This window comes from Rhopalosiphum padi, chromosome 1, assembly GCF_020882245.1.
Source record: "Rhopalosiphum padi isolate XX-2018 chromosome 1, ASM2088224v1, whole genome shotgun sequence".
In the NCBI taxonomy this organism is placed as follows: Eukaryota; Metazoa; Arthropoda; class Insecta; order Hemiptera; family Aphididae; genus Rhopalosiphum; species Rhopalosiphum padi.
In genome coordinates this window covers 48,232,240-48,245,168 of record NC_083597.1, presented here as the reverse complement: position 1 = coordinate 48,245,168, position 12,929 = coordinate 48,232,240, and the positions used below count along the sequence as shown (strand labels likewise).

General features: G+C 27.4%; 1 protein-coding gene across 2 annotated transcripts; it reads left to right on the top strand.

The window, feature by feature from the left end:
• The first annotated feature begins 349 nt into the window (after positions 1-349).
• Positions 350-12,886, top strand: LOC132920105 (tuberin). 2 transcript variants are annotated; one of them, XM_060982199.1, is made up of 29 exons: positions 350-822; positions 886-1,022; positions 1,727-1,917; positions 2,325-2,525; positions 2,615-2,789; positions 2,856-3,056; positions 3,115-3,256; positions 3,360-3,508; positions 3,568-3,743; positions 5,069-5,234; positions 5,491-5,715; positions 6,012-6,249; positions 6,516-6,640; positions 6,713-6,875; positions 7,197-7,358; positions 7,428-7,624; positions 7,712-7,822; positions 7,895-8,061; positions 8,182-8,645; positions 8,707-8,867; positions 8,928-9,105; positions 9,362-9,593; positions 9,654-10,044; positions 10,175-10,341; positions 10,415-10,559; positions 10,617-10,832; positions 10,937-11,077; positions 11,153-11,323; positions 12,130-12,886. In XM_060982199.1, the coding sequence occupies exons 1-29, from the start codon at positions 744-746 to the stop codon at positions 12,379-12,381; spliced, it is 5,523 nt and encodes a 1,840-aa protein (XP_060838182.1). In that variant the 5' UTR covers positions 350-743; the 3' UTR covers positions 12,382-12,886. The 2 variants fall into 2 exon arrangements, with proteins under 2 accessions (XP_060838182.1, XP_060838173.1); XM_060982190.1 differs by having other exon boundaries at positions 1,727-1,944.
• The last annotated feature ends 43 nt before the right edge of the window (positions 12,887-12,929 follow it).

Sequence of the window (12,929 nt, the reverse complement as noted above, 5' to 3'; positions counted from 1 at the left end):
GAAAACACTTTGTCCCTTCCCTCATTTGAGATTTCTAGATCTCTTTTTTCGTATGCAACGATTGATCATTGAGCTTATAATATATATTATGTTTATAATAATATTATAATTTATAAGTTATAACACTAATTATAACATAGAATAACGAGATGTTATCTATGGGGATGACCGCTTCGTTATCAATAAAAATCACGGTGTGTTATCACTACGGTTATCTCATGACTTATAGATATTATATATGTATATATATAGCTGTGATTATAATCACATGTTATCAGTGTACGGGAAGAACTTCAAGAATCGTCGTAATAACCACGGCCAAGGTAGGTGAGGTACAATATGTTTTAATGATAGTCACATGATAGTGCGCAATGGTCGCGAAAAAAAGCAATTATAAAAAAACCGTACTACATACCTATTTTGATAAAACAAAATAATATTTGTATCTCGTAGGTAGCTGCTAGTGCAGTGCTGCTGCTACTGCCTGCTATTATTATTATTATTAATTGTTATTGCCGTTGTTCAATAAGTTGTTGGTATCTATCAACCTATCTCTTATAATTAATTATTATTATGTATTTATGTCGATCTGGCCGTGCCGACTTGCTCCGCCACTGTTTCGTGCCCGTTCGCACTGATTCATTATAAACGTAACACATTAATACATATAATATCCCTGTAATGCATCTGGTTAGCTAAAAACATCAACTCGACTTACCAATCAACACATTCACACAGACAATATGAGTAGCAACAAGGACAACAAGACGTTTGAAAAGCTGAAACAATTTTTTCGCATTAACCGTGGAGGTCCAAACTTAGGTGAGTTGCCGTTTAAAGTATGTGTGCCAACTTCTATTGTATTATTATATTTGAACTTTACAGGAGCTCTGCGTGTAAAGGATGATTACACGTTAACCGAGGATCAGGGGCTTAAGATTTCTTCAGAGTCGACAATACATACTAGGATAAAAGCTATCGAAGAACTAGCCGAGATAGCTAAATCCCATCGTCTTGAAGAGGTAATGTTTGATGTTTGTGCATATTCTTGTATCATTAGATTACTTTCAAGAGTTGACCAAATCAAATGGTTTATGATAAAATTGATTATATTAATAATGAATATTTACTTGATTAATTTAATTTATTGTCCCAAGGCATTTTATATCAAATTTATTATTTATTCTAATAGCCATTTATATAAGAAAGAAATATTGTTTTCTAAAAAACTTAAAATTTTATGTTTGTTCTATTTTGACTGTTAGATGTTTAGTTAATCATGTTTGTGATCTTTTAGAAGAAAATAAATTATTAATTAATTTAAATAATATTTCAAATTTAATGTTAATACTAAATGCTTGTAATTACGTATGCCTTTATTCTAGTTGCCATTATGATGTCATAGTAATAAATTTAAGTTATATAATTTAGCTTTCAGATAATATACAAAGGTACAATTTTGAAGTAGATCATACTATTACATTGGATCTATATATTTATTTATTTTTATTATGTATATACATTGTATACTAAAGGATGGGGTCTAGTTTATTTCCCGATAGCTACTTTTATTTTTTTAGAAAACATATTATTACCCTACCCAACCTAAAGTACTGTATAATCTATTTATGTAAAATTATTATTTTATTTTAGTAATAAGAAAATTTATTATTAATTATTTTAAGTATCTGGTTACAAAATTATATTCATTAATATTGTTTTATAGAATGCTGTTGCAAGTTTATGGCTCCGAGTACATGATTTATTTAGTCACCATGTTCCTAAAGAACAACGCCATTTGGTGTTTAATCTTATTAGATCCATTATTCTTGGTCAATTTGGAAATCTTGGAATGTTACGAAAACATTTTTTTAATTTTATTAAAAGCCATACTATTGCTGAAGATATATCATACAGGTTAAATATAGTTGTAATAATTTGTATGTAAGAATTCATATTACACAATTTTTAATATTTTATTTATTATAATTAGAGGTCGGATTTTAGCAAATAATAAATTTGTTTAAGTTTTTGAATTTAAATATAAGTGGTAAATCTTGATAAATAGTGATATGAAAGTACTTATACTGACAATAAAAGTATAAACGTGTTATTTTGGAGATTTAATTAAAAAAAAAAATTAATGCATAAAAGATTTTATTGAAATATAATAATTTCAAAATTGTTGTTATATTTTATAACATTCTAAAATTGACACATTTATGTTTTTTTATAGCATATGTATGCCTTAACATACAGACAATTGAAATCCGACTTCTAATTATAATTCATCATAAATAACTTTACTTTGAATTTAATTATAGGTTAGAATTATTAGAATGCCTTACTGATCATGGCCGCGATATTGTCTATCTAGAAGAAGAAATATGCCCTTGGTTAACAAATTGGGGTGCATCTGAATTAGCTCCTGCCGGTTTTACACTGCAATGGCTTGAAATATCTATTAATGTCATAAAATTTAATGCCACCTATTTAGATGATGAAGTCATCAATACTGTAGTTCAGTATGTATATAATATTATATGTATAAAAATATAATTATTTTTGTAGAATTTGATTTATGTAATAATATATATTTTTTATTCTCAAATAGGAGTTCATTTTATGTATGCTGTTATAGTAAAGACGAAAAAGTTGTTTTAGAAAGCTTACGACTTTTGGATACAATTATATGCTATAACCATTTGCCTCCCCAATCTTTACCTATATTTATTGCCACATTATGTCATACTGCAAATTCCAAAACATACTGTGCACAATGCTGGAAAGTAAACAAAAAATGCAATGCTTGATGAATTTATTTTTGTGTATATTAATATATATTTTGTGTCTAGACTATGAGGAAGCTTTTAGGAACACATATGGGATATTCAGCAATTTATTTAATTTGTCGATTGCTCCACCAAGAAGTTTCTGCACATAATGCTGGACTTGTGCGAGGGGGATTGTTCTATATTAACATGGCGTTATGGAGTAACAATCAAATTACATCGTTTAAAATTTCTCTTCTTTCAGTTTTGCCGTCAATTTATAATGTATGACAAAAATTTGTTATTAATAAACTAGTTTATCATCTAAAAATCATTTTTGTAGGCATTAACATGTGACCATCCAACAGTTGTATTAGAAGTTGTACTAGGAATGGAATCATTGATAACAAAACATGGATCCACTATTCAAAGTACAATTTGGGAAAAGGTTTTAAAAATATTAAAAAGAATTGCAGAATATGTCAGTAAGTCATTTAAATTAAAAATTATTCTTGTGAATAAAATACATATATTTTTTGTTTTATTTTAAATTGAATTGTTTGAGTTATAAAATAATAATTTTATTAGACAGAAATGGTGCCAATTCAGTGCTAATGATTGCGGACCATCTTAATGAAACTTTATCAAAAGTTGAATCACTTATTGACAGTGATTTTTATAGTGGTAGTCTAGATGACATTTATGATGTCATTGAAACATTTTCAATTTATAGACCTGTAAGATATTATATTTTCTTTTAAAATTGTATAAAATATTAATCATCATTTTTATTCAGGAATCGTCAGTTAATAATTTAATGGCTTATAGAAAGGAATTTCTTGTTCCAACTGAATACCAATGGGTTGATAATTTAAAAATGTTTTTAAATCATTTCTATACCAAAGAAAACAGAACTCTTATCAGAATGCAGGCTGTGAATCGGACAATGAAAGAAGTTTACCAACAAAATAAGTTAGTATAATTGTTATGTGATTGCTTTTATTTCCATTTAAATGAATTCACCTAACCTAACAAATGTTTGTTCACTAACAATTTTCCTATTGAATGAGGACCTTAAACATTTTAATAGTACTAATAATATACTAAAAAATACTATCTACCTATGATTTCTAGTATGAAAATAGCTCAAATTAATACTGTAGATATTATGATAATATTAAAATAGACGAGAAAATTTTTATTTAAGCTGATATGCGTCAATATTTTGTAAAATTAAATCGTGGAAAACAGGATTTTTACTCAAAACTAGTGTTTGTAGATACTTGACATTTTTACCAAATGTGAAATGTATAAATTCACATTTTTCATATGCTAGAATTTTCTAAATATTTTGACTTTTTGAGCTATTTGTAGACATTTGAAATTTGATTTTTTTAAAGTTTTTTTCTATGAATGTTGATAAAAATATTTTCATTGGTCAAAAATATTGACATTTTTGTACAAGGTTCTTCATAAATTGTTCATTTATAAATTAAAGATATCAAAAATACATAGTCACAATATTTTTTTATAAGTATTCAAGGTTAGCATTTTTTCAAAACTGTTCAAGAACCGTTAGACATTTTGTAAATTATTATGAAGTTAGAAATGTATAACAATTTTTCTTTTTATATCTAAGATTTGAAAATTAAATACAAGATTCCTCATAAGTTTTTTTATCTATGGAATAAAATCTTAATCTTTGGTTTCTACCTTTTAGAAAACATAAAAGATCATTAATATGTCTTGTGGTAAGCTATAAAACATTACTGAAATTATGTCTTGATCTTGAGATTTATTTATTTATATCAACAAATAATTGTAAGTAATGGTTTAGGATAGAAAAACTGTGAAATACAATGTTAACATGAAAATGCATAATTGGGAATATGTCACTCTGCGAAATAATATGCGATTAGGGAAACTATCATTGCTATGTTTCAGAAAACATTGCATTTTTTTACTTCCTTACATTTTTTTTTTTTTATCTCCAGGCATAAGACATTAATTTCAGAAAGCTTACCAAGTCATATTCATTTTTTGTAATCACTTTAATGTTTTAAATTTTTATAATCTTGAATTTTTATAAATAACTAATTCTCCTTAATCGATTTTTTGGCATTTTGTTGGAACTTAAAAAAAATAAATAAATAACTGTAGATATTTAAAATGTTTACCAAATGTTTATATTATAATTTCCTACACAATGTATAATATTATATATTAGTGATATACTAGGTATATAATATAATATTACCCTTATTTATCACCTGATTTTTATGCTTACAATGATATAGTGCATTGTATGAAGCTGAACTAATGCAAGTTATCCTGGATGTATTTGGTGGAATTGCTGATGACAATGATCCATGTATTCGAAAAGTAGTTTGTCAATTCATTATTGATATTTGTCACGACTGTGAAAGTGAATACCATACTGATCTATTACAAATCCTTGGAACAGTATGTATTTTATTATAAATTATATGTTATTATTACTATTGATTTTTTTAAACACAAATCTTATTTTGGGTTACTATATTTTATTTGATTTAAATTGGGAAAAATGTTATTTGTTACAATACCTTGTTAATGTTCTAACAAAAATTATCTGTTGCATCAAATGTGTTGAACTATTTAATGGCTTTATAATCATTATTGTACTTGGTGGTAAAAATATAGTATATATTAATTTAAAGTTTTAAAAATAATTTTTTAGGTGTTATTCAGAATTAATAGATTTAATACTGGAGTTGTTTTACATGAAAATGATGTGGCTGATATACAAATAACTGTTGAGGGCCTGTCAATATTATTTTCCAAGTTTTTATACAAACATCCAACAAATTCTGCAGATACTATTCTCAATTTGCTTATTACTCACTTGAGACACCATTATGAACGTCCAATGATATTAGAACATATAAGTTCAATACGACTAGTGGTAAGACTTATTAAATACAGTAGAGTAGCAATAACTCAAAAAACTTGACAACTCAAATTTTTTTTTATTCCCCAAGAAATATAAATTATATATATAAATTAATATAAATTCGAGTTAGTTATCTCGAAGCAAATTTTTATCTCTCTTCAACTTTGAGTTATCGCAACTCGACTATAATATTTAAATAATAATAATTACTACATCTATATTATATAAGTTTATCTTTTATGTATTATTATTAACAATTATTTAATTTCAAGTATAATTTTTAGATTTTTTACTATTTATAATTACAGATTTTTGAACTATTATTCAAACTTCGGGCAGATTCTAGGTACAAGTTGGGAATGCAAGGGATCAATGAGTATTCACCATTTATGTATGTGGATCACAAGGGTCTTGGAGGAGTACCACCTAGTCCAAATTCTTCAATAGAAGACACAAAATCAAAGGAAAATGTTTCGGTGCAGTTTAACTACATGTGTCTTGCTGCTGCATGTAAAGCAGTGATTACGGCGTTAAAAGAAGAGCTCGGTAAAACATGAAAACAATTTGGAAATGGAGTTTAGGAATCTAATGGCATTTGGTGTGAAGCAATTTAACTATAGAGATAATTTGCATCATGTGTTTTCAGGATGTGAGTATGTGTCTGTGAGTATGCGGGTATGTGTTGACTGATCAAAATATGTATGGTGTGGACTATAAAACATATTGTGTTTGTGTGTGAAGTTCAAGGAATAAACTATAACTCCTATTAAATATGTCAAAAGACATGTTATTATATGACCAATTTTTTTTAGATTGGAGAGTATTGAACAAAATTTTGAAAGAAGTACCTCAGATTCTTAAAAACAAGGCGTTGGTATTATCTGGGAATTGGGAATTTGATCCAGCATATGAATTGGCTTCCACTTTATGTCAATTGGTGCGTGTATATATATTTTAGCAAATGAAAAATATTCTTCTAGCATACTTTTATATTTAATGTTTGTATTAGGTCAGCGATAAAACTGTTGCCAGAACTTTAAAGAATACACCTCCTAAATGGTTAAAAACTGACTTTCAAATTGCTGTTTATCCAGCTTTAGCTGCTTTTGTTTCATATCATAATAGTTTGGATCCATCTCTTCAACAACAACTTGTTAAATGCTTACAATCAGGTATGTTTAATTACTTAGAAATAAATATTAATACTATAGTATAATATATTATATATATCCATGATGTCTCATGAGAATTTAATTATAAACGCTTATAGAGTTTAAGTTATGTTGATTCAATTACCTCCATTAAGAAGTATATACATACTTTTTTTTTTTATTCAACTAACCAACAAATTGATAATAATTAAAAATATTATTTAATCTATTAATTAGATAAAATATTCTAAATTATTTAAGAAGAATGTGATGTTTAACTGATTAAATAATAATAATAATTAATCATAAATTAGTTTGAAAAGCATTTTTTTTTTTTTTTAGGATTAGTTAATCGATGCATATGTCCTGTAGTAATGGCATTAACTACTTGTATATTAGAAATGAGAGATATAATGGTAAAATTATTACCAGAAGTTTTGTTGAATATGTCAAAACTTTCAGCTACCACACAAACTGCAGTGCCAATTTTAGAATTTCTATCTAGTAAGTTACATCAATTGACATTAAAGCTATTTATTTTATATAATTATATGATTTTTTGTACTTTTTCAGTGTTAAGTCGTCTTCCGAAAGTGTTTTCCAATTTTGTAGCAGATCAATATATGGCTGTGTTTGCAATTACATTGCCTTATACTAATCCATTTAAATACAATCACTACACTGTTTCATTGGCACATCGAGTGATTGCTATTTGGTTCCTGAAATGCAGAACATCATTTCGAAGGAATTTTGTAGAATTCATCCATAAGGTATTTTAAAACTACTTACTATACTTTAAATAAAATACGTTTGTATTAAAATGGATTATTATTATTTCCTTTCTGGATGAATTTTAGGGTTTAAAACAAAATGTATTGGTGCCATTCGAAGGTCGTACTATGCCAAGGAACAATATTGATAATGAAGATTCATCTAGTAGAAAACGAAGTTCTAGTTTAACAGACCAAGTAATATATTATTAATGTATAATGAAATAGTAATATTATTAGTGTAATACAATTAATTTTATATATTTTTAGGGAAGTCGAAGACATGATCGAACATTAGGTATGAGTCGAAGTCCTATGAATGATTTGAAACCACCAATAGACAATATGCTTTTAACATTTCATAAAGAGTTAACTGAAACTTGTATGGATTTATTAGCCAGATATGCTTTTGCTACTTGTTCTGCCATACCTAAAAGGTAAATGTTCTAAAAAAATATAATATTTTTTATTGAAGTTATGTCTTTATTATGTCTTAAGTTAATTATATAATATATATTTATACTTCATATTTTATATCTATATTATTTTATTTTTAGACATTCCACAGCAGATTTTATATTAGATGGAGGTCAGACTGCTACTTGGTTGATAGGCATAAAACTTGTAACTATCACGACAAGTGGATGCACTCAAAAACCAGTTCAAAATGGATTATGTGGTAAATGTTATCAATCTTGTCGCTTAAACAGTGATCAGGCCAGAATGTCTCCTAAACCAGATGAAAAGTCGAAACTTTCAGTATCTCGTAGTCAAAGTAGTGAAGCTAGTGACCAACTTGACGTAAACACTTCTATCAAAGGAGTTTCATCACCATCATGTTTATCCACAGCAACTAACTCCCCCGGAGAAGAAACAAAGAAATTTCCTTATATTGAACCAAATGAACCATTTGACATGTCCCGAAAAAATAGTTTCTCTAGCTCAGACCGACTTGATAAAAAACAAAGTTGTTCTTGTTGGTGTCAATCATGGGCTGAAGTATGTGTACGTTGTCCAACAGGTAAATATAATAATATTACGATCTGTCTTATATTTGTTAGTCATAATTTTTTTTATTATAGGTGTAATGTCTTGGATGATAAGAGTGCAAAATGATAGAAATTTTCAAGACATGAATTCTGATTCGTCTATGTTTGATGTCTCAACATTATTTCATCCTAGTCTTGGTTTAAAAGTATCTAATGGAGAAATAGATAAAATACGTCAATACTTGGATGGAGAAGTAAACCTTTTTTTACATTTATTGCTTAAATGATTTTTATAATTAAATATCTTTTTTTAGAAACGAGTTTTGGAACAGTATATGGCTAATGATGATATTATCAAAATGGAAGCAAATGAAAGGTTACAAAATAGAGTACCATCTGAACCAGTTTGCATTCCTGGTTCCCCTCTTAAGCTTACTCCTTCACGACAGAACTCTCAGGAGAGCTGTGAAATTGATGATGAATATTATGATGGTAATAATTATTTATGCCTAATAATTAATATTTAGAATATTAAGTATTATAAAAATAAATATTTAATTGTATATCAACATACATTAATTAAAAATTTTAAATTAATGTAATTTTACTACAGTAGTATGGTATATTACTTAATTTATTTCTTTTATTAATATAACAATTTCTTTTCCTTTATTGTAATGAATTTCCCTAAATATTATATTATTTTTTGTATATTTATTCTTATTGCTTATTTTTATTTCATAATTAGTTGAAGACTTTGAAAGTGGAGAAAATCGCTCAAGGAATCCAGTTCGTAGATCAGTTTCCAGTCCTGAAATGAGTTCTGGATGGAAAAATCCTTTTATGAAAGAAATGCACGACTTTAAAGATGACAGTTTGGATAAAGAAGATAATAGTAAACGTTTAGAATTGTTTAATGCTCCTATTGATTCAAAAAAGATAAAACAGAATTACACCAAGGACTTACGTTATAGTTCTAAGTAATAGTTTAACAAATGACATCTTATTTTCTTATTTTATTTCAATATTATTTATTTTAGAGCAAATTGTGAAGCAATTCCTGAAGAAATTTGTGGTACTGGATCCACACCACCATCAAATACTTGTCAGTTAAAAAATTTAACGCTTAATTTGATCACTGATTCAGCAGAAAAAAAGACTGACTTTTTAACTCATGTTAAAAAAAATGATGAAAAAGAAAGACCAAAATTGCAATTAAAAACTAACAAATTAAATTCCTTTAATGACAGCGACTCTTCAGCAAAATCATCTGTTGAAAGTGTTGATATCAAACAAAATACAGAATTTCCATTAGTCAGTCATTACCAGGAGGAAAAAAGTAGATCTTTAGCGTCAACACCATCTTATCTTACTAAAAAACCACCCCTATCACCACCAATTAATTATGGATCTCAGTCATTGGAAAAAAATGTAAGATCATAATTAGTATTTATCATATTAGCAAATTTATGTAATCTTATTAGTTATTTGTATGCTTTAAAGATTTGACCACATTAAAGACTCAGTATTGTAATAAAATTAATATGATTTAATTGTTTAGGAAAACGATACAGATCCACCTCCTGTGTTTCGAAATCGTGTACACACATTAGCTGTAATGAATGCTATTAAGAAACCAACAGTCATGTCTTCAAATCCTAATCCACTATTTATAAATAATAGGGCGAATCAATCAAAAGAGCCTGTGCGGTCAGGAATTAATCCGAGGTAATTATTTTTGTAATTATCTTAAGGCTGGTCACAAATTACACTAATATTTATGATTACATTTTTTTTTTAGCTTTGTTTTTCTTCAGCTATACCATTCATCTCATTTTACTTTTATTGATAATGATGCAAAACCAATTTTATTACCATTGTCTCAGACCATGATTGAAAAGGCTGTAAAAAATTTGGATCGGATACCTCCATACGAAGTGCATAAGGTTTGTATTAATTATTTTAACTTTAATATTGTTTTACTTACTCTGTCTGTTCTTTAGATTGGAGTTATTTATGTTGGGTTGGGACAAGCCAATTCTGAAGTAGATATACTGCGAAACCGACATGGGTCTTTGAGGTATACAGAATTTCTGAAATGCTTGGGTACCCTTATAAAACTATCTGATACAGATTCACACAGTGTATTTCTTGGTGGATTAGAAACTGATGGTAATGACGGAAAATTTACTTATATATGGCAAGATGACATTATGCAAGTTAGTAGAATAAAGGATTTTTTTTATATTTATTTACTCATTTGATAATCTTACATACCTTTTCCATTATTTTCAAGTTGTTTTAAAATTTTTTTTTGTTTTAGGTTATATTTCATATAGCTACTTTAATGCCAACTACTGAATCCGATGTTAAATGTAATAATAAAAAGAAAAATATTGGAAATGATTTTGTTACAATTGTTTACAATGAGAGTGGTCAAGAGTATGATATCCAAACTGTAAAAGTAATTACATATTTTGTTCTATCTAAATTTACTCATGTTTATTATAATACCATAAAATATTTTTGTTATTTATAGGGACAGTTTAATTATGGTTGTGTGATAGTAAAACCGTTGGAGCATGGTGTAAATCAGATTACTGTGAAAGTGAGGAATGAGTTGCGTGAACATGTAGGTCATCAAGAACCAAAAATTGTCTCAGATCAAAATGCTGCTATGTTGGCTAGACAGTTAGCTATTCACACAGATGTATGTTTTATTTTCTGATAACATAATTTTAGCGCTAATATTAGAGAACCCTTAAAATATTCAATAATACAATTTTATTATTGCCAAGTTGACTTAGAATTCTGAGTGTTAGGGAAGTAATGCTTGTTTTTACATTTTATTTTTTATTTTTATAAATTTGCTTACCTATAAAAACCTAGGTACCAATTAGCCTGATAAATTGCTGATATTTTTTTTAAACATTGGAAATATAATTCTAAGCAGGCAATCATTATCTTTTTTTGATACACTTATACTAAAAGTTTAATTTTTGAGCTGGTTGAAACATTGGAAAATCACTTTTCTCTGTTATAATAGTTTTAAATATTATAAGCTATCCTTAGAGATATTTTTATTAATTACTTTTAAAGTTTTAAGCCAAGTGTGGATAAACATTTTTCCAAAAATCCTTAAATTCCTTAAAATAATATCAAAATTAGTAGATGATATGACTGTTTAAATAAATATATTTGATAATTTTTTATAAACTTTTTCTTTGTGCTATCGACCACTTAATCCATCACAGTAGGTATTATATAATCCCACAGTAATTTGTTTTAATGGGTTGGTTGGTTAAATGTATTAGTTTACTTTTGGTAAAAAGAAGTAATATTTTAGTTGTTTATAAAATGCGGTTTCACAAAAAAGAAAAAGAAATGTTTATCTTAAAATAAAGATAACCCATGTTAACACCAGCTTATCCTATTTAGTATTTTATTAATGGGCCAATCCACCGTCCCTTTCAATTAATGACTTTAAGCTATAACTGAATTGTTTTTTTTGTCTAGTTGGCATCACAGATATTGAGCAGTTTGAGCAAGGAAAACAGTGGGCCGTATGCCAGTAATTGGCTGGAGCGACTCAGAACAATAAAAAGAATACAAAATAAGTTGATGAAAGTGGATAGCAACGGTCAGCCAATTAGTGGTGAACCGACATCAGTGGGGCGTGGACAAGGATTACAGGCGGGACAAGGTGCTGCAATGTCAAGTGGTAGTCGTTTAAAGATGCAAATGTGCGATTTCACAGAATACACGTAAACAGAAGTAGATCAATGTAATTACAACTGCAAACATATGATATTTACAGCATCTCTATACAGGCTCTATACAGCTTCTATACATATACACACACACACACACACACATACACGTTAGTGATCTCATTTTGGGTTGCGCATTGGAAAAAAATAAATTTGTAATTGCGTTTATTATTGTTTTTGCAATATAATTATAACATGTTACAAAAAAAAAAAAATTTATCATGTACTACCTAAATGTGAATTCATTGTGAATTTTTTTTTTTGCTTTTTTTAATGTTAATACACAAGATTATTGTAAAGTTTTTTTTATAAAATTCTATTTTTCCCTTATACTGTGCAATTTCATTAGACAGTTATAAACGTAAGTTTTTAAATTTATTTTTCCTTACCTATATTACAAAAAAAATTTACAAGCTCCACTGGTAATTTGTTTTACTTATAATTATTAGGTACTATAAATTCTTACAAATTATACACCTAATTCAATAAAATATGTGCTTATATGTTTTTTTTGTTTAACAATTTAATAGTTTTCTCATAAGTTAT